The sequence below is a fragment of the Lissotriton helveticus genome, chromosome 4_1 (genome assembly GCF_964261635.1).
Source record: "Lissotriton helveticus chromosome 4_1, aLisHel1.1, whole genome shotgun sequence".
In the NCBI taxonomy this organism is placed as follows: Eukaryota; Metazoa; Chordata; class Amphibia; order Caudata; family Salamandridae; genus Lissotriton; species Lissotriton helveticus.
Genome location: NC_136063.1, coordinates 257827609 through 257848479, shown reverse-complemented (window position 1 = coordinate 257848479; position 20871 = coordinate 257827609). Strand labels below are relative to the sequence as shown.

General features: G+C 49.8%; 1 protein-coding gene across 2 annotated transcripts in view; it reads right to left on the bottom strand.

Moving 5' to 3' along the window:
* Positions 1 to 20871, bottom strand: part of OC90 (otoconin 90) — a 619335-nt gene that overhangs the window by 235914 nt on the left and 362550 nt on the right. For both annotated transcript variants that reach the window (XM_078685553.1, XM_078685554.1), the window contains one exon: positions 15538 to 15567. In XM_078685553.1, coding sequence (XP_078541679.1) covers positions 15538 to 15567 — 30 coding nt within the window. The remainder of the gene's footprint in view (positions 1 to 15537; positions 15568 to 20871) is intronic.

Sequence of the window (20871 nt, the reverse complement as noted above, 5' to 3'; positions counted from 1 at the left end):
GGGCGTCGGGGAGGGGGGAAAAGGAAAATTATATGAGTAGGGAAGGCTGCTGGGTGTAGACGTTTCTCATGGTGACCACCGCGGGAGGGGGTACGGGGGAATAGCATATATCACTTCACGTGATCCCTTGGTCTACACATTTCTGTTGAAAGGATTGGAGGATGTCATCCCATTGTTGTGCGATTAGGAATTTCCTGAGGCCCGCCGTTTCTTCTCGCCACAGGACTGTGCTCTCAGCTCGCGCCCAATTTGTGAGGGATAGACTCCAGTGTCGTATGTGCGGAGGTGTGTCGGCCTTCCACCGCTTGGTGAGCAGTCGTTTGGCCGTGATCAGTCCAAGATCCCGGAATCGGGCCTGGACTCTGTTCAGCTTTGTGCATTTATATAGTCCCAGTATGCAGGCCTCCCAGGTCCTCGGCACATTTTCGTTAGTGCAATGCATAAGCAGTGCAGTCACCCCAGTAGTGCTGAAGGGCGGGGCAGAGCCAGAGCATATGGAGGAGGTCCGCTCCCACCAAGGAGCAACGGCTTCAGGCGGTATCCGTGACTGAAAAATATCTGTTTATTTTGTCCGGAGTGAGGTATGCGCGGTGTAGTATGTAGAGTTGTATAATTTTGAAGCGAGGGTTACGTGGGACGTTAACTGGACCAACCAGGATCATCGCCCACTCCTTATCTGTCCAATCCCTCCCCCTGTCTGTCGCCCATTTCGTTCTAAGTTGCACGGTGGCAGGATGAATGTGAAGGAGGAGAGCTTGTGCTAGCCAGTGAATTATGTGTGTGCCATTGCTCATAACGTGGAGGTATTGTATAAAATGATGTATGGGCAATTCATCAGATATGTCACCCCAGGCGGCAGTCAGCGTGTGGATGAGGGACGCGTGCAATAGGAACTGTCCAGCTGGGAGAGATGTGTCCTCTACAAGTCTGGCAAAGGGGAGGAGGGCGCCATCGGAGTACAGGTCCCCCAGCGTTTCCATTCCCGCAGTGGTCCAGCTGTCAAGCTTCACAGCCGTCAGTGCCCCCGTCGCAGTCGGGGTGCCCAGTAGGGGGAGTATCGGGGCATATGGCACCGTTGTTCGGCTGAGGCGCAGGCAGCGCAGGAAACATCTGCACGCTACCGCAAGATATAGCTGCGAGGGGCGGGGAGTCCGGGTCAGTGGGTGAAACAGCACTTGGATTTGCAACTGGGACCAGACAGCAGTGTCCGTGGCGGTGTCTCCCATGTTCTTACCACCCAGCCATCCTGACACCCACTGCATTTGCGCCGCCAGATAATACAGCTCCATGTTGGGAACAGCCAGTCCCCCCGCTTCAGTAGGCATATATAGTTTCGTCAGCGCAATGCGCGGTCGACCTTTATTCCAGATCAGGTCGCGTAGTAGGACTTCAAGGTCTCGGAACACCCGGTTGGGGACATAGGATGGAATATTGGCAAAGTAGTACAACAGCCTTGGCAGAACTATCATTTTCGCCAGGGCTACTCGGCTGGGAACGTTCAGCGGTAGAGTTTTCCAGAACCCAACTTGCGATCGGATGGAAGCGATCGCTCTCATCAGGTTCCCCTCCAATATATCTGTAGGGTTACGGTAAATGTGAATTCCCAGGTATCGGAATGTCATGGGATACCACTGTAGTCTCTCGCCGCCGATGCGTATCTCACTCTCTGGTGTATCCGGGTCAAAGGAATAGGCCCCTGATTTGGCCCAATTGACTTTCAAACCCGACATTGCCTCAAAAGTGCAGAAAATGTCAGTAATGGACACCGGAACATCACTCAGATGACACTGCATGAAGGCCATCCGCCATCGGTATACCCCACTCCGCTCCTGGGGACCTGAGTATCGCGGCCAGGGGTTCTACAGCTAAAGAGAACAGCAAGGGCGACAAGGGGCAGCCCTGTCTGGTGCCCCTCTGCACACAAATAGGGTCAGAAATCAGTGTACCAGTTCGGACGCGGACTGTGGGTCTGCGGTACAAGAGGCCAACCATAGTCTCGTAGTCGTCCCCCAATTCAAATTTGTCCATGACTGCCCGCAGGTACGGCCATTCCACCGAGTCAAATGCTTTCTCCAGGTCCAGCACTAGGCCCCCGGCGCGTGGCCATTGACGTGTGACATATTCATGTATGCGGAATAGACGGCGGATGTTATGGGACGTGTGGCGTGTTGGTACGAACCCGTTCTGGTCGTGATGTACTAGTGTGGGTACTATGGGGGCTAGTCTTCGGGCAAGCGTAGAGGCAAGGATTTTATAGTCCGTGTTGAGGAGGGCTAGGGAGCGGTAGGATCCCATCCGCTCGCTATCTCTGTCAGGTTTGAGCAGAGATATGAGGGTAGCCTCATTAAGCGTCGGGAGCAGGGAAAAGTCGTCCGTGGCTGCAGTGTACATTTTCACCAGGTGGGGAATAAGAATGTCCGAGGCGGCTTTGTAGAATTCGGCTGGCAAGCCATCCGGCCCCGGAGACTTGCCATTCGAGAGATTGAAAATGGTGTCGCGGAGTTCCTCGGGGTCTAGTGGTGCTCCGAGGTCATCTTGTTGCGCAGCCGTTAGAGTGGGCAACTGTAGGGGTGAGAGATACTCGGCTATGTCAGGCAGTGGGATACTCAGTCGGGAGCGATATAACCCCGAGTAGTGACCAGTGAACGATTCATGTATTTGACGCTGGGTGTGAAGCAGTCTACCTCCCTCTGCCTGTATTGCTGAAATGGGGGTCGAGCGGTCCTCCCGTGCAATCAGCCAGGTCAACAGCTTGCCAGGCCTATCACCCTGCCGATGCGTGCGGGCAGAGTGTGCAGCGAAGTTGATATTGCGTAATCATTCCAGGAGGCGACCATGTTCTGCTGTGGCCTCCGTCAAGCGATCACCTGCACCCCCCTCCGCATTTCGTTCAAGCTCTAGCAGTTCGGTCTCTAGTCGCGTCAGGTCGTCTACAAGCTGTCGCCGCATGTGTCCCTGTGTGCCTAGACAGAGTCCCCGGGTCACCACCTTAAATGCGTCCCATTCGGTCTGGGGGGAGGATGCCGTGCCGGCATTGAGCTCAAAGTATTGTGCCGTCTGTGTGAGTAGGGAGTCGCGGAAGGTCCCGTCTAGTAGGAGGTCCGGTTGGAGGCGCCAGGTGGAGATAGGCGGGTGGGGATGTTCCCAAGCAATCGTCAGTGTGTGGGGATTATGATCTGAGTGCGTGCGGCCCATATAGTGCGTGTCCTTGACCAACGGGAGAAGATCTGTGGTGATCATGTATCGGTCTAAGCGTACATGTAGGGCATGCGCACCCGACCAGTAGGAATATGTTCGTGTGGTTGGGTTCCGTGCTCTCCATGCATCATGAAGATCCCATTGCATGGCCCAGTTGAGGAGGGTTTTCGTGGTGGTGTGCGTCGGTGCATTGGCCGGGGGTGCGGAAGATCTGTCCAGATTCACATCTAGGACACAGTTGTAGTCGCCCCCAAGAATCCACGGGATTCCATGCCAGGACGCCAGCGTCGTTGAGAGGCCATCAAATAACTTGCCCTGGTCAGTGTTGGGGGAGTACAAAGAGGCAAGTACTACAGGGTGCCCATCAAGTCGGCCTCGAGGTATCACGTATCTACCCTCTGTGTCTATCTGTGTGTCTATGACCGCCCATGGGGTGCCCGGTCGGATCCACATGAGTGTCCCGCGAGCAAAGGAAGAGTACTCCGTGGCGTAAAGCTGTCCGTGCCATCTGCGGCGCAGTGTGTGTACCTCTGCCTGTTTAAGTGTGTCTCCTGCAACAGTGCTACGTGAAATTTGTGACGTTTCAGATATGAGTAGATTTGGTAACGCCTCGATGGTGTGTGCATGCCTCTAACATTCCACGTACATATCTTGATTTCAGCCATATTCAACACTACGGCAAGAAGCACCCCCGCCACCCACTCTCCCTCTCCCAGGCGAGAACTCCCACAGGACCCCCGGCCTCTTCCCCCCCACTCAGATCAGACACAGGCACTGGCACATGAAGGAAGATTCTAGGCAAATCCCCGAGGGTGAGGGCGGGATAAGTGTCATAAAATTCAAACAATACAAAACAGTAACCAATACCAAAAGGTCGGCTTCGCAACATGTCGCCGTCCAAACACACCAAAGATGCAAAGAAACAATACTCAAGTCTAGGGGGTAACATGTGCTAGCCGCAGTCTCGGCGGTCTACGAATTCAAGTAAGGAAGGAAGTCTTTGGTCCTCCCCCGGGCCTTATGGCACGTATACTATGCAGCCAAAGTCATTGCGCGGGGGTACAGTGCCGCTTCTTGTGCCGGGGCCTCGGTCCGGCTAATCACGTAAGGGGAAAGTAAGGTAGATCTCACTTCCCAAGTCTCTGGCATAGTAAGGTCCCTGCGCGTTAGGGTCAGCGGGCAGGGGGGGAGAGAGGGGGAAGGACAGCAGCGTGGCCCCACCATCACCTTACCTTCTCAGTATCTATGTGGCTGGGGAAATACTCACTGCGCCAATTTCACTCCGTCCATCTCCTGGGCGGTAGGAGACATCCTGGGCGATGTTCAGTGCCCACAATGTCTCAGCGTCTATCCGGTCCCCCACTCCGTCCCCGCCGTTCCGGCAGGGTTCGTTAGGACTACTTGCGTGGCTTCAGTGAATCTGGTCAGCTGTCTGTGGTGTGACATCCGGCAGGTCTACGGATAGCTGGGAGTCTGGTATTCCGTAAATAGCTTCATCATCACTTGGGACTATCCGCGGGCTGGCGTCTTGTATGATGTCCGACGTTGGTGAATTGCTCAGCTGGGAGACCCTCCGGAGTGCATCCTGCTGTTCCTGTAGTATTTGGTTTGCCGGCGGGGAGTGGCGTGACGCTTCCTCTGGGCGGCAGTTCTGTTGGTCCCTGTTCCTGCGACGACGCCTCGGCCCACGTGTCCGTGGTCTCGCCTCATAGCTCTGTGTCTGCCTGGGTGCCGCGTCCGTACCGCTGTCGAGCCACTCGCTCACTTCTTCAGGATTATTAAAGAAGTAGGCCTTGTCCCGTGCCACCACTCTCAGCTTCGCAGGAAAGAGGAGGGAATATTTGAGGCCTGCTGTGCGGAGCCTCCGTTTCACCTCCAAGAAAGAGTGCCTTTGACGCTGCACCTGTATAGTGTAGTCCGGGAAGAACATCACGGTGGCATTATCTATACGGATCTCCCCGAGGTGTCTAGATTCTCTTAGGATTGTGTCCCTGTCTCGATAGTTCAGTATCCTGAAGAGCAGTGGCCTTGGGTTAGAGCCCGTGGTATGTGGTCTCGTGGGTACTCGGTGCGCCCGTTCCACCACGAAGTAGGGCGAGAGAGTGTCTTCTGGTAGCATGTCTCTTAGCCAGTCTTCTACACGTTGGGCAGGATTATTGCCCTCCCATTTTTCCGGGACCCCCACGAGTCTGATATTGTTGCGTCTTGCCCGCCCTTCCGCATCCTCAGCGCGGTCTTCCAGGAACTCTACTCTGTCCTGTACTTGCTTATCCGTTTGGGTGACTCTGGGCTTGAGTTCCGTCACAGTTCCCTCTAGAGTCTTGGTCTGATCAGCCAGTTTCTTGTGGTCGTCTCTCAGGTGGGTGAGATCTACGGCGACGCTGTCTATTTTGGATTCCAAGGATGTACTGGTCAATTGAAGCGACTGTTCCATGCGTTCCATGGCGGCGAGCACGCTATCTAGTCTCGCGGTTACCTGATCGGCAGCCATCTTCTTTAGCGATTTGTCAGTTTTCCCTTTCGGCGGGGCACCTTCAGTTCCAGTGCGAGTCCGTACCCCTCCGGACATGTGCAGGGTTACCAGGCTCTCAGTCCAGCCCGGATCATAGGAGGAAGAGGTGACTTCTGGGTCGCGTTTTTGGTGATGTCTGAGTTCAGCGGTGTAGTGTTGCTCACGATGGCTCCAGCGCGGCTTGGCGGCCGATGTCACACGCGCCGTGTCGCAAAGCAGGCAGGTGCGGTAGTATCACGCAGTAGGCGCCAATTAACAGCTCTGAGAGTGTACGCGTGTATGGCAGGCAACTGGTCGTGGGGCAGCAAACCGTCCAGCGTCAGCGAGATCCCCAGCCTGGCCCCCAGCAGTGTCTCCTTAGGGTTCCCCCGGGGGTGGGGGGGTCGGGCTTTCAGCTGTTTCAGGAATGGCTTGTTTCTAGGCGTTCCGCGCCCTACTAGGTCCAATGCCTCCTTCCAGCACCCCTTATGGTCTCAGCAGTCGCAGTTTCTCAGCGGGCGCTCATACTTGTGATCTCCTCCTATCGCCGGTCATAATAGGCCCTGGAGGGGGGGGGGGGTCTCGTGCTGTCCTGCCCCAGGCGGTATCGTTGGCAGCAATTATCGCACCTCTCCCTCGTAGTGGCTCTCTTTCAGGCCTCCGGCGCCTACTCGATGCGGGCATTCACGCCCGTCACAGGTCTCCAGCGGGGCCCCCGGGGTAATGGTCTCTGTTGCGGGGACTGTGGGCACTCGCCACGTGTATCTGGCTGTTGGGCGATCCGCTCCCCCAGCGCAGCAGACATATCTGCACGTCCGGGGGGCCCCACGGACATCGGTCTCGGCGGGCAGTGCCCAGGTGGTGACGCCGCAGTTCGTATCTACTGCCTCTACGTCGGGCGCTCACAGGCGGGTCCACTCCCGGCCAGCAATGACGGTGCTCTCCTACCCGCTACTTCCCGGTGACACCGCCGATGTCGTCTCTGGGCAGCTGATGATGAGTCCGTCAGCCCCGTGGGTAGCAATCTCGGAGGCCGGATCCAGCAGCGAGTAGGCCGCATGCGTGGGCCCGCACGGCAGCGCAGACCACGGCCTCGCGTTGTCGTCTCCGCCGGTCAGCCTGCAGGGAGCCCCGCTGGAGGCCCCTAGGAAAGGCCGGTGCTTACTGGGTCGGACCCTCCGATCAAAAATTGGTCAGTGGGAGAGCGGCAGCTGGACAATGCCCCGCTCGCAATTTCGGTCAGCTTCTCGGAGAAATGGCGGAGAATAGCCCGGGGAAGGGGAGCTCGGCCCGGAGCTCTACTCTAGAGCGACTGCCGCCATCGCGCGCCTAGCCACGCCCCCGATAGTTGGCCGTTATGAGGTGAGATCTAGGAGCTGGGTGTCTTTTGCTGTGGCTGGCGTCTTTGTACCTGAATACCTAAATAAAGAAGATAAAGACCCTTTCCTGGAGTTGTCTATTTTCAATATTGGTGATGAGCAAGCTACGCAAGCTTCATCTTTTGTGTGTAAAACAAGCAACCATGTGCTGACAACACAACCATAAGAAAAAATTAAGCAGATCAGGACAGAGAACCCCAACGCAACAATAGAAGACTATTCGCACACGTGTGGCAAAGTTCACTGTGGGGTTTACAGTGGGAAGGGCCGGTTCGTTTTACCTTCTTTTTACTTCTTTATCAAGCTCAATGCTCCTCACTCGAGCACACTCTCATGTCTGAGGCGGAGGTCTGCTCAAGCATTTTGAGGGCATACACAGAGCAGCATCCCCATAGAGCATTGTGCTAGTTCGCCTGATGTCTCCACGTCACTACATGCGCTACAGCACCTTAAGGAGTCCATCTTCAACCAGGCCGATAAACGCCACTCAGCAATGCGGAGTAAAGGTGAAGGCATGCCTCTGCGACACACACACCGCATTTGCTGACAATGTACCTGTGCTAGTGCGCATCACATTTGAAGTTGTAGCAAGGTGCAGTGGTGTCCGACACAAGCCTCAGTGACATACACACCTCTTCTTCCATATTTGAAATTAAGCATGCTGAAGTGTGTTTCAGTAGCACGCACACCAATCCTTCTGAAATTGCTGGTATTTATGTTGAAGCCTTCTTTGGGCTCAATACGTGTCTTGGTGACACGCACACCTCCCACTAGATTTCTGCATGTTTGTTCCTCAGCTATACCTATGTCAAGATTCTGCAGTCAAGCACGAAAGGTGACATTTCATAATGTGTGACGGTAAAAGTCTCTGGGGAATTCTGAGGTGGATTTAAAAAAATGGTTGGGCACACCGTTGCAGTGTGGGGTGTGCCCTAAAATCTGGGTGAGAGTACTGTGGTGTTTGGGTTTCATTATTTAAAAGTGTAATTTTTGTGAGTGCTCTTATTTTACTGATTATTTACGGAATCCTACTTTCCGCCTGTGCATGTATTCTGTGTATTATTACTATTGGAATGTATGGTATATGGTCTGGAACACTGCTGTGTCAGTTGGAGCAGGTATCCTGAGCCCTCATTTCATCTGTACCTTGCTTATCCTGTATCCTTCAATAAAACCTTGAAAAACTATTGAAGATCTCTGGCGAGTCTCTTACAAAAATTAAAGACCTTTGATGACATTAGATATCAAAACGGAATGGATCACTTGACCTGAGTAACCAGGGTTTGCAAAATTCGTGTATTATACTGATAAAAAACTCTCATTCACGTACAGAAGTCGGAAAGGCGGTATATCTTGATTCTCCGCCCTGCTCTTAAAAACGTGACAGCATCATCATAGGGTTAGTTTTGTATGCTTCCTCCATCTGGAGGTGAACCACTGGTTATTGCAGTAGTGATCAGAGAAAAGTGGGAGTGTTCTAGTGAAGTGAGTCTCAAGAGGTGGTGTTAAAACTCGTATACCCAGATTTGTTTATTTAATCAGTTTGAGTTCGAGATGTTCGTGCGTGGGAAGACTGGTTAGTGGTCTAACTCACTGAGAGTGTCCATAAAAAAGGTCGACATGTTTCAGCCCTTGTGGTTGCCCATTTGGGTCAAGTGGGCTTTCTTCAGGACCTAAAAAAGAAAAGTTGGTGGAGGCAGTATCTTGGTAAGGTCTCAATGAATCTGGGGGTATTGACCCGATTCTCACGTGGTCAAATAGTACCTTTAGTCCAAAAAGACCGACTTCATCTGGCGAACAGGGAGCTTGTTACCTGCTGCTGCGTAGTGTAACACGACTTGTGCTGACTCTTGCTCTGGTGGCCTGGATGTGTTATTACTATTGAAATGTATTGGTGATGGTCTGGAACACTGCCGTGTCAGTTGGAGCAACCATCCTGAGCCCTCATTTCATCTGTACCTTGCTTATACTGTATCCTTCAATAAAACCTTGAAAAACTACTGAAGATCTCTGGTGAGTCTCTTACAAAGATTGAAGACCTTTGATGACAACCAGGGAACCCACGTCAAACATGGCGACAAGTTTGGGATACATTTGTTTTTAACCATCCAGTGCTTCATTCGGCTGCCAGACTTTTGCTCCACTTAAGGTACTGTACGTCCAATTTATTTATATTGAGGGCTAGAGGATTTTTTTTATACCTTCCTACGACTCCTAGACGTTTAGAGTCATTCGATTGGGACATTGCTCGTTTCTTTAAGTACTTCTAATTTCAGCCTCTGGGCTCTGGGGAGCTATACTGCATGAGTGTTTTGACCTTTTATCACTCACTATGCTGCCAGCAATATTTTATTAACTTTTGGCATAATTCTTCGTGTGGGAAGTTCCTCATTCTTGATTTTATTTCAACAAAGTTTCACCTGCTCGAGCGCACTGAACATCGTCATAGCAACGTGCAAGCTGTTATATCGAGCGCTTGCATTTTCTGTTTTCTGAAGCTCGAGCTGGGACCCGTTCTCATGACCAGATCCATGCGCTCAGACACATGTGCTGGAGCTCGTGTCTGTCTCGACTGGTTTTAGAGTCTGATTCCTGGTGTGTATACCGGCGTGCGTCAGACAAAAATCCTCACTTCTTCCTTTTAAAAAAAAAAAAAGAGAAAGAGAAATAAACGTACCCATTTCTCTGCTGCCATTTTATCTTGAGGAGTACTCGACTACTCTTACTGTCTTGACGTTCACGACGCTGAGCAAGGATCACATCCAGGACCGACTGAACTTGCCTGTTCAGTTACAGCACACATTAAGGCGTTGCCTGATACTACACTCTTCGTTTTCAGATTGGATTAACTTCCGTGATTAACACGCTATGCTGTCGTGCTGATGCTCTCCTTCTTCATAATTTTTTTTGCGTTTATTCTTGTTTATTACTGTTAATAACACGTTTTAGTAATCTACTTGGTTTCCACAAATCATTTATATATTTTTTCTTCTCCTCTCACTCAATTTCTTTTTCTCATATCATCTCATATCATCTCATTCATCTTATACTATTATTTTCTTCAATTTTTCTTTTCTCTTTCTTTAACTTTTTCTCCTTCTTCCTTTCCTTGTCTTTGTCCCTTCTTATGCTGATATCATGCACTCCGTCACGCCTCCTGCACACTTGTAAATGTAAATGTATACTTGTAAAGCGCACTGTTACTCCATCTCGGAGTGTCCTGGCGCTGTATACCGCTGGTGAACCCGTCCTGGCTTTCCCTGTGAGATGGTCCCTCCTGGGCACCCCCAAGGTGAAGCCAGGCATCCCCGGCGCTGATGGGGCCGGGGATGCAAGAACTTAGGGAACCCCCTATTAAATGGCGTTTGTTGTGTAGATCTTTTGAGGCGTACCTAGGCTCTATTGATGGTTTAAAGTTTAAACCTGATAGGAAACGCAGTCTTTTGTACTATTGTTTGGGTGTGGAGGGCCAGAATGTCTTTGATCAACTACTGGTTCATTTAGATCTTTCCATCCGCCGCGGTACCCTCGCTATAATGTGGTGGGGGTAATAGGCCGTCCGGCGGGCTGTTTTGGCGGGCGGATCGCCCCCGTTGGTAGGGCGGTGGCGATCCGCCCGCCATACTAATGGCCCCTAGTATTTGCAAACGATATTAACAGCTTCAATATTTCCAAAACTATATTTCTTACCTGCAAGTCGATATTCTTGACCACAATATTCTTTCCGTCGATATTTCTGTATCACAATATTTAAAACTGGATATTTGGGTATGTCAACATTTTAAACTCGATATTCTGTCTGTGCACCCTGAATGAGTATGAGATCTCTTTGAGAAAACTTGACTTGCATTATCTCCCCATTCTATGGGGCCGATTATGATTGCAGTTTTTCCGCATCCTCCGGGCCGGCGGAAGCCACCGCCGGCCCGGAGGATGCGGAAAAACCGCTGCGGAGCCTCCAAAGACCCACCGCCAAATTAGGATGGCTGGTGGGTCTGGAATTCCGTCCGCAGCTTTTCCGCCGCGGTCGCCTTCCGACCGCGGCGGAAAAGCTCTAACATGGCTGGCGGTGTCTATCAGACACCGCCAGCCATATTAGGATGGTGGTGAATACATGCTTTTCCGCGGTGGCTTTTCCGCCATGGAAAAGCATACAGACTTTCACTTCGGGAGCCCGTTGCGAGCCCCCTGGGTGAAAGGGGGGTGGGGGGTGCACATGGGGGGTACATATGGTACCCCCCTGCATTTGCATGCACAAAGTGGCAGGCACTGCGCAGTGCCTGCTGCTTTGTGCATGCAAATGCGATGCATGCATTTTTAACCTTGCGGCGGGTGCAGCTTGAAGCTGCATCCGCCGCAATGTTAAAGATAGAGGATGTGACAGCCCCTGCGGACGTTCCCTCCTTCTCAGTGGTCGGGGACGGACACAAGTCCGCCCGCGTTCCTAATCGGCCCCTTAAGTACGGTTCTAGAGCACTGTCACTTTGGAAAGTGGATTCAACAACAAAGAGAGATTGCAAAGCAATATGTAACGGAGTTATGCAGGTTAGCCTCCACATGTGGGGTTGGAAATTCAAATGTACGTCTTTTGAGGGACCAATTTATGTTAGGGTGCAAACAAACCATTTTCCAGAAAGATAATCTGTTTCTGCATTAAGTTTTGACAAAAGTTATATCTCAAGAACATTTGGAAATGCGTGTGGAAACAATTCATAGGGCGGAGTCACACTCTAACAAGGAAAATGGCAATGCGTCTGTTAAGATTGTAAGGAAGTGTCTGTAGGTGAGAAGTTCAACAAGGGGAAAATAACTCAAGACAAAGCAGATGCACACATCAAAACAGGCAGAACATTTTCTCACAAGTGTTTTTGCTGTGGCAATGGTGGTCACATGGTAAACAAGAAGGAATGCCCAGGGTGGAAAGCCGTTTGCAAAACTTCGGGTAGAAAGGGACATTTCATTTCACGAAATATTGCAGGTCTAACTTAAAGAAAGTGAGAGAAATTGAGAGTGATGATGATGATGTTGTAGATGAAATTCTGGTTCTTCAAAGCAAGTTTGATGGTTCAGATAGCCCCTTGGAGATGGTGCAAGTAAATGGAGAAGCGGTCGGAATGTTATTTGACTGAGGGGCAAAGATAACCTTGATACCATAAGTATTTTATGAGCAGAAGCTTAAAAGTAGTGTGAAGCTTCTTACGTCAGGTATTTAACTCACTGGTTATGCTGGCAAACCAATCAAGTTAATAGGGTACTTTTGGGGTACAATTGAATGTATGGATTGAATGATTCCAGGGAAGATCTATGTTTTAGTGAAAGGAGAGTCCATGATTAGTTGGTGACATCAGCATGACTTGTATGTGTATCTTGACCCTAACGAGAACCCTGCAGTTTGTGTGAGAGATATGCCCGTGGTCAGAAGTGTTTCAGAGGAATGTTTTGAGCTGTAGAATAAGTAGCCAGATGTTTTCAAAAATGAGTTGGGGTGTCTCAAGAACTATGCTCACAGAATTAAATGCAGAGTCAGTGCAGTATTCAAAATTGCAAGAGTTACTAGTGTGCCTTTGGTGGTACAGGAGAGCATAAAGAAAGATTTGGGTAAATTGATTTACAATGGCTTTATTCAAGAAGTGAAGGCACAAAAGGCCAATAGGGAGGCTAGGCTGGGTGTGGATTTGAGGTAACTTAATAATGAAGCAGTTGCAGGGAGTGGAAGGTGTGTAAGTATATCATGATGACATGTTGGTGGTTGGTACGAATGTATCTGAGCATAATTTAAGGCTGCAAGAAGTGCTAGAAATGCTGCAGAAGGGAGGTTTGACACTTAAACAGGAGAAGTGTAGGTTCAATTTTTCAGAAATAGAATACTTAGGTAATTTGATCACTGAGTTATGTTATGTTATGTTATTTATTTATTTATATAGCGCTCGGCTACTCAAAAAGAGTGTCCCGGCACTTTATTGGAGAAAGGAAAAACTGCGACAGAATAACATAACACCAAATAAAAGAAAAACCAGAGTGCCAGACAAAAAACTCACAATAAAAAGACTACTGAGTGAACAGCCAAGTTTTAAGGCCTTTTCTAAAAGCCAGCAGGCTAGTGGCTTCCCGCAGAGCAAGCGGCAGAGAGTTCCACAGCTGTGGCGCCAGCAGTCCAAAGGAGCGGCCTCCGAGGCGCGCTTTCTTTACACGTGGAACAACTGCCAGGTACAGGGATTCCGACCTCAGAGACCTGGTCGGTTGATAAAAGACCAGTCTCTTTTGGAGGTACTTAGCTCCCCCCTTGTGCAGAGCCTTATAGGCCAGAGTCAGAGCCTTAAAGGCGATCCGCTTACGGATGGGAAGCCAGTGCAGAGTTTTCAACAAGCCCGAGGCACTGGAACGCCTGTTCAGACCATAAATTGCCCTTGCAGCGGCATTCTGCACCACTTGAAGCCGCTGCAGCAAGTACTCTGGGAGGCCCAGGTAAAGAATGTTGGAATAATCCAGCCTGGACCCAATCAGAGCCTGGACTGTCAATCTCCTGTGTTCCTCGGAAAGCAGGGGAAGAAACCTCCGCAGCATCCTAAGGATGCCGAAGCAAGTGCCCGACACCCCCAAGATCTGGGATTTCAAGGTTAGCCTATTATCTATCTTGACCCCCAGATTCTTGGCAACCTGGGAGGAACAAGACGGAGGGAACATATTCATTGGCCACCAGGCCTGCCAGTCTGGCTCTGTGTCACACCCGAAGAAAAGTACCTCGGACTTATCGGAATTGCACTTGAGGCTGTTCAGATGGAACCATTGAAAAACAGCCCCAAGGCAATCCCGAATACTCTCCCCATCAAAGTCACCTCCTCTCTTACAAGAGAAGAGGAGCTGGGTGTCATCCGCGTAGGATACGATCTGGGCACCCAGCGACTCCACCAACGCCGCCAACGGGGTCATAATGATATTGAAGAGGGTCGGGCTCAAGATAGAGCCCTGTGGGACCCCGACTCCCAGAGGCGGCATCACGGCGGAATCCGGCGGAGCCCAGATCGTTTGCCGGCGGCCGGCTAGAAAGGAAGAAAACCAGTCGAACACCGTCCCCTGTAGGCCTATCTCAGAAAGTCTGGCGAGAAGACCATCATGGGGAACGGTGTCGAACGCCGCCGACAAATCTAACATCACCAGCATGACTTTGCCCCCCGAGTCCAGAACCCCTGAGTCGGGAATTCGGCCAAAGACCGGGCGGGTTGATAGTATTAAGAATCTAGCATCTCCTCAGACTAAAGAGGATGTGGTGACATTTTTAGGCATGGTGTATACGTTTGTCCCCAAGTTTGCTGAAAGAACAGTTAATATGAGGCTACTTCTTAGGAAGGGTGAGGAACTTGTGTGGTATGATCAGTGTGAAAGGGAGTTCAATGATGTGAAGTCCAGTTTGGAGAATGCCTTAGACCTTGACAGTTTTGATACTAAGGATGACACCATTGTCATAACTGATGCCAGCTCCAAGGGGTTAGGGGCTGTGTTGGTACAGAGGTCTGGGGTAAGTGTAGGACCATTTGGTTCACATGGCTTAAGAAGCATTGAGTACAATTATTCAGTCATTAGAAAAGAAGGTTTTTGGGGTCTTCTGGGCTATGAGAAGGCTCAGGAAGTTTCATTGGGGGCACAAATATGAGGTAAAGACCGATCATAAACCGCTGAAGGAGGTTTTCATGAAGAAAGGTATTGATGAGATCTCGAACCTCATTCAAAGGTGAGTATTAGCCCTTTAGAAGTTTGATTTTGAGTTATTTCATGTGCCTGGTGCTGGCAGTTTACATGCAGATTGCCAATTGAGGTTGTGTTCGGAATCTGAGGCTGATGAAGACTTCATTAAGCAAGAGCATTTTGGTGGCAAAGAATTTGAGGACGAGGTCAATGTGTTGTCACAGGAGATGTTGTACAGGAAGACGAATTGAAAAGGGAACTCCAAGAGGATGAGAGTTTGCAGAAAGTTGTTGGGATGGTCTCAAATGGTTGGGAATGCAAGTGCAAATGTGATGAAGACACTCTAGCTTTTTGGCATGTGCGAGATGAGTTCACAGTGGTTGATGGATTGTTGTTGAGGGGAAGCACATTTTTTGTAAAGTTTTTTGGGCCTGATTCACAAATAGCTTCCGCACTTGTGGCGGGGAGGAAGGGGCCCACTTGCAATGAGAAACTGCAATGAAGAGGTCCTGCCACAACTGCGGGGCCTCCACCACAAGTGCAGTAGCCCTTTGTGAATTGTGTCCTTTAAGATTAATGCATTATAAAGATGATAAATTAACAGATAACATCATTGCCTTTGAGGTGCTGAACATATATGCCATCTACTACAGCATCCCACAAACATTCTCCGATGATTTTTTAATTAAATGTTTCTTGTATAAGATAAATGTTCATTGTGCTAAGTATTTTTTTTTTATATGTTTTCATTCGACTTAATATACACAATTTTCACGCATCACTTACGTTCTGGTGTCGGCGTTGGCAAGAATGTTGCTGTTAAAACACAATAGAATTCCTGATATTAATCGACATTTGCATTTCTCATATATAAAAACATGTAATCAGACATAATTGGTATTAAAACAATATCTAATATCTAGCAGTTTCTTGTGTGATATAAGTAATATTTCGGAATGTGTGTTTTGTGAACTGATAAAGAAATGGTATTTATTACAAACAGCTTTGATGTTCCCTGAAGGGAATTACAACACGCATTGCTATAAAGACTCAATTGCATGGATAGAATTGTTTTTCCAAATGTATTTGAAATTATTCGGACTAACAAAGAATGCGCTATTATTTTAAAATGCTTCTGATTGTTGGTTGCTTAATTGTGCTACTTCACAGAGCGGCTGCTCCTAAACCCAATATGATGGTGAGAATACTGACTGGTAAATGACCTTCCACCTTCACTGTCATCGGTCTTACTCACCTGGAGGCCCAGTCTTCTGTACCCACCCTTCTGTAGCCTTTTCTTTTAAACCTTCTCCCGAGATGTTACGCCCTATAAAAGGGTACCCACCCTACTTAGAGTCCCACAACCATCCAGGCCGACAAATCGAAGCTGCAGAACTAGAAGGGCAAAGGGTAAGTCCTGGGATGAGGAATGGAGAACCCGAGAAATGGCATTACTGGAAAGTAATCAAAGCATTACCTCCTCATCTCTCTTCCTTCTCCACATCCTTACTCTTTAGGACACACGTTGTAGGGCCAGAAGCTTCAGAACCACATCCCACAATAAGGTACAGACTCAAAAACAGAATTCTGGACCCAGTGTACCTTTAATGACAGCAATTGAATCCAGCAAGAACCAAAAGAGAGCAAAGGCCCCAAAGCCAAATAACCCTGAGAAGCTACAACGAGTCTGTTGTGGGTCACGAAAGTAGGGGGGATGCTGCCCAAGAAGCAGCCTGGCAAATGTCGCCCAGGAAGATACTCTGATCCAATAGGCTGACATGCCCCTCATGTAAAATGCCTTGAACATGAATAGGCATATTCCTGACCGAAACCTCGTAGGCCCTGGAAATAGTAGACTTCATCCCACAATCCAGAGTGGCAGACGAGGGCTGCAACCTCTGATGAGGGGATCCAGAGGTAACAAGACTGGGGTGAAATTAAGCTGTTCACTCAAGGTGAAAAAGGACAGCCCTGCCTTCTCGTGAATTCAAGTCAGCCTCCTCATTGGAGGCACGACCCATGTGATGGACAGGAAGTTCAACTTCAGACTGACTGCAAATCTGAGGAACCTTTAGCCACAAATCCATCTTCCTATTGAAAGAGGGAGTTGGGGAGGACACAGGGGATCACAACTCACCAAGCTATCTAATGTCCACAAGAAATCAGATTTTCGAGCGAAGAAGGCTCCCCGGAAAATGTGAAAAGCAAAGTCAAGTGACTGTGACCCTTCCCAAGGTTCCCAATACGGCCTGATGGCAGCCAGCTGAAAGTGTGGGAGGAGAAAAAGCTCAGGAAAATGGCATCTTTTTTCAACAGCAATATTTCTTGAATTTATGGTACAGAATAGTAAGTGTCACATACAGATTCTTCATATCCATTGTATGTATTTATATGTGTATATATATGTATATATATATTTAGAGATTAAATTCATCCTCATAATGCAGCAAATACGAAATTCCTGTGCATTCAGGAATTATAATGAGGTCATACTTCCCACATATCCTCAGTCATCATGGGGTCAGAGGGCATTTCCGCTAATCCAGAATGCTTTTTGCCATAAAGGATAAACAAGGCAGCTGCACTGGGGGTTAGGCAATTTGTAATACATGTTATTGGGGCTTGGTGTTACCCTTTCGAACTTCATGAAAGTCTTGTGGATTGTAGTTGTCATCTTCTCCATTGCAAAAACATTCCACACCTTGGTCTGCAACAGACTCAGAAGTGGTGAGTTGGAGACTTCCAGAGCTGAGTGACAGAGAGCTTTTCCAATTTTTTCAATTTACTCATGTTGTAAGGGGGTAGAATGCTCCGTCTCTGCGTGTTCTGGCAATTACTGTTAGGTCATTTATGATCATAAGTATTGCCTTCCAGTTGGCTTGGATACAAAGGCTTTGCCATTACTTGTGTGCCATAGTGTCTGAATTGTAACAGTATACCGCTGTGAGGTGGTAAGCATTGACGTGGGACAAGAGGTACTAGCTCCCCAGGCCTGAAAACAAGGATCCATCTGTCTAAGGGGGAATGATGCCCCGGTTACTTACCGGTAATCTTCATTACTCCGAGTCCATGTCTTCCTCGCCACAGTAATATACATATGAGCCTCCGGCTCCACACAGAACTCCAAGTAAAATAAAAGAGCAGCGCTCTAGTCTCCCCTCCCTCCTCCAATATGGCCCCAAAGGCTTCCTCTAATCACATAAAAGGACACATATCAAGCAACTCAGCCTGAAAACCAAGCCGCAGACATGAAGCCACCACCAGGGCCGGGAGGGAAGGGAAACTATACTGTGGCGAGGAAGACATGGACTCGGAGTAATGAAGATTACCGGTAAGTAACCGGGGCATTACCTCCTCGTCCTGTCTTCCTCGCCACAGTAATATACATATGAGCCGATACCAAAGCAATCAGCTTCATGTAAGGAAACAGACCACACCATCAGTGCAGCGAAACATAGTTTAATATACAGAGGCACAACAACCCAAAAAATGGACAACCTCTTAAGGCACCCCAGCAGTCAAAACAGAAGAGGCAAACGAAACAGAACCCCCACCCCCAATCTGGAGGCGGTAATGGGACATGAAGGTATGCGGAGAAGACCACATAGCAGCCCTGCAAACATCCTCCATAGATACCCCTTTGAAAGAAGCCCAGGATACAGCCACAGACCTGGTGGAACGACCTTGAACAGGAAGAGATGGAACCACAGAGACCGAAGCATAAGCCAAAAGAATGGCTTCCTTAATCCACCGACTGATCGTGGACAGGGAGGGCTTCATACCCTGACGCGACAAACCATAATTCACAAACAAGCAGTCAACCTTACAAAAGGAAGAAGTGCGAGATAAGTAAATCAGCAAGGCACGCCGAACATCTAAGAGGTGCAAAAGGGACTCCTCAGCCGAGGAGGGATCAGGACACAGAACCGGAAGTACCACCTCGGCAGACCGGTGAAAAAAAGAATCCACTTTAGGAACAAAAGTGGGATGAGGGCGCAAGACCACACGGTCCGCCAAAACCAACAAAAACGGGGCAGAACGAAGGAAAGCACCCAACTCACCCATACGCCTGGCAGAGGCAATCGCCACCAGAAACACCACGTTGAGAGTCAAAAACTTCAAGTCTACAGACTCCAAAGGCTCGAAAGGAGCCAACTGCAAGGAACGTAAAACCAAAGGAAGGTCCCAAGGAGGAGGACACATGATAGGACGTGGGCGCTGGAAAGAAAGAGACTTAAAAAGTCGAGCAACCAACGGAGAAATGGAAACCAAAGGCAGGACATGAACTGCCCGAATGGCGGCCCATTGAGCCCGAAGGGTCGAAATGGCCAATCCCAACACAAACCCATCGTTCAGAAAGTCCAGAATGCGAGCCGGATCTAAAGACTCCAACGACAGCCCATGACCAACACACCAAGAAGCAAAATGATCCCAATGCTTGGCGTAAGATTTAAGCGTAGAAGGTCTCCGGGACTGCTGAATGACCCCAGCCACAGCCATCGAACAACCCTCACGCATCAGAGATTCCCTCTCAAGAGCCAGGCCTGCAGACCCAGGGAACGGAACACAGGTAGAGGAAGAAGAGGACCCATCAGAGGATACGGCACGAACGGCAAGGGCCACCCCGGAGACACAGCCAATTCCCTCAGAAGGGGAAACCAAGGGCGACGCTTCCAACAAGGAGCAATCAGAAGCACTAACGACCCCTCCCTCTTGATCTTCTGTAACACAGCCGGAAGCAGGGGAACAGGGGGAAATGCATACAGCAGACCCTCCGGCCAAGGGAACGAAAGGGCGTCCACCCTCCAGGCGTCCCGGCAAGGCATAATCGTGCAAAAACAACGGGTCTGGGCATTGTCTTGGGAGGCAAACAGGTCCACAATCGGACAACCAAACATCACCTGCAACCTCCTGAACATCCACCTCGTGAGAGACAAGGACCCCATGGAAGGAAACACCCGGCTCAGACAATCCGCCACAGTGTTCTCTGCACCAGGCAGGTAGATGGCAGACAGGGACTCCAGATGCATCTCCGCCCAAGAACCAATCCGACGAGCCAGGCAACTGAGGGAGCGAACCCTGCACCCCCCTTGATGGATCACATAAGACATCACAACCTGATTGTCCGTCCGGATTTGCACGTGGTGACCCCGAACAAGATCCGAGAAGTCCAACAGACCCAGAAGGACGGCCTTCAGTTCCTTGTAGTTGGAGGAACATGACAACACCGACTGAGGCCAAATCCCTTGAGTCGCCGAAACCCCCAGAGTAGCACCCCATCCCAGCAGGCTGGCATCGGTAGTGACCACGCGGGTGGGAACAATCAGAAAAGGGCGGCCCTTGGACAGATGACCCACGTCCAACCACCAACTCAGGACCACCCGAACCTCCTCCGACATAGGAACTAGAACATCCATATCGTGGGAACAGGGGTCCCAATGCGACAAAATGTGGGACACCACCGGGTACATATGGAGGCGAGCCCACGGCACCGTCAACAATGAAGCCGACATCAGACCCTGAACACGTAACCACAGGCTCACAGGATGAGAAATCCCCACCAACAGGGAACGAACAGCAGACATCAGGGACAAAACCCGGGGAGGGGGCAGGAACACCATCCCCAATTGAGTCCTGAACAGAGCCCCAATGAAAGTCAAGTCTTGTGCAGGAACCAGGGAGGACTTCGGTACATTCACGAGGAACCCATGACGCGCCAGGACATGGCACACCTTCTGGACATGCAACTCCGCCTTAGGAAGAGAAGAAGCAGAAATTAAAATGTCGTCCAGATAAGGAAAAACACTAACTCCCTCCCCATGCAAATGCCCAATAAGAGGAGCCAGAATCTTAGTAAAGATCCGGGGAGCAGAGCAGAGCCCAAAAGGCAATACCTGGAACTGGTAATGACGACCCTGTACACAAAACCGGAAAAACTTCTGAAAGTCCGGATGAAGAGGAACATGCAGGTAAGCATCCTTCAGGTCTATCGATGCAAGGAAATCCCCCTGAGATATCAGAGGAAGGATCAAGGGAAGGGAAACCATTTTGAACCGTAGGTGAGGGATGAAAGTATTCACCCACTTCAGGTCCATCACCGGACGAAGATCCCCGGTGCGC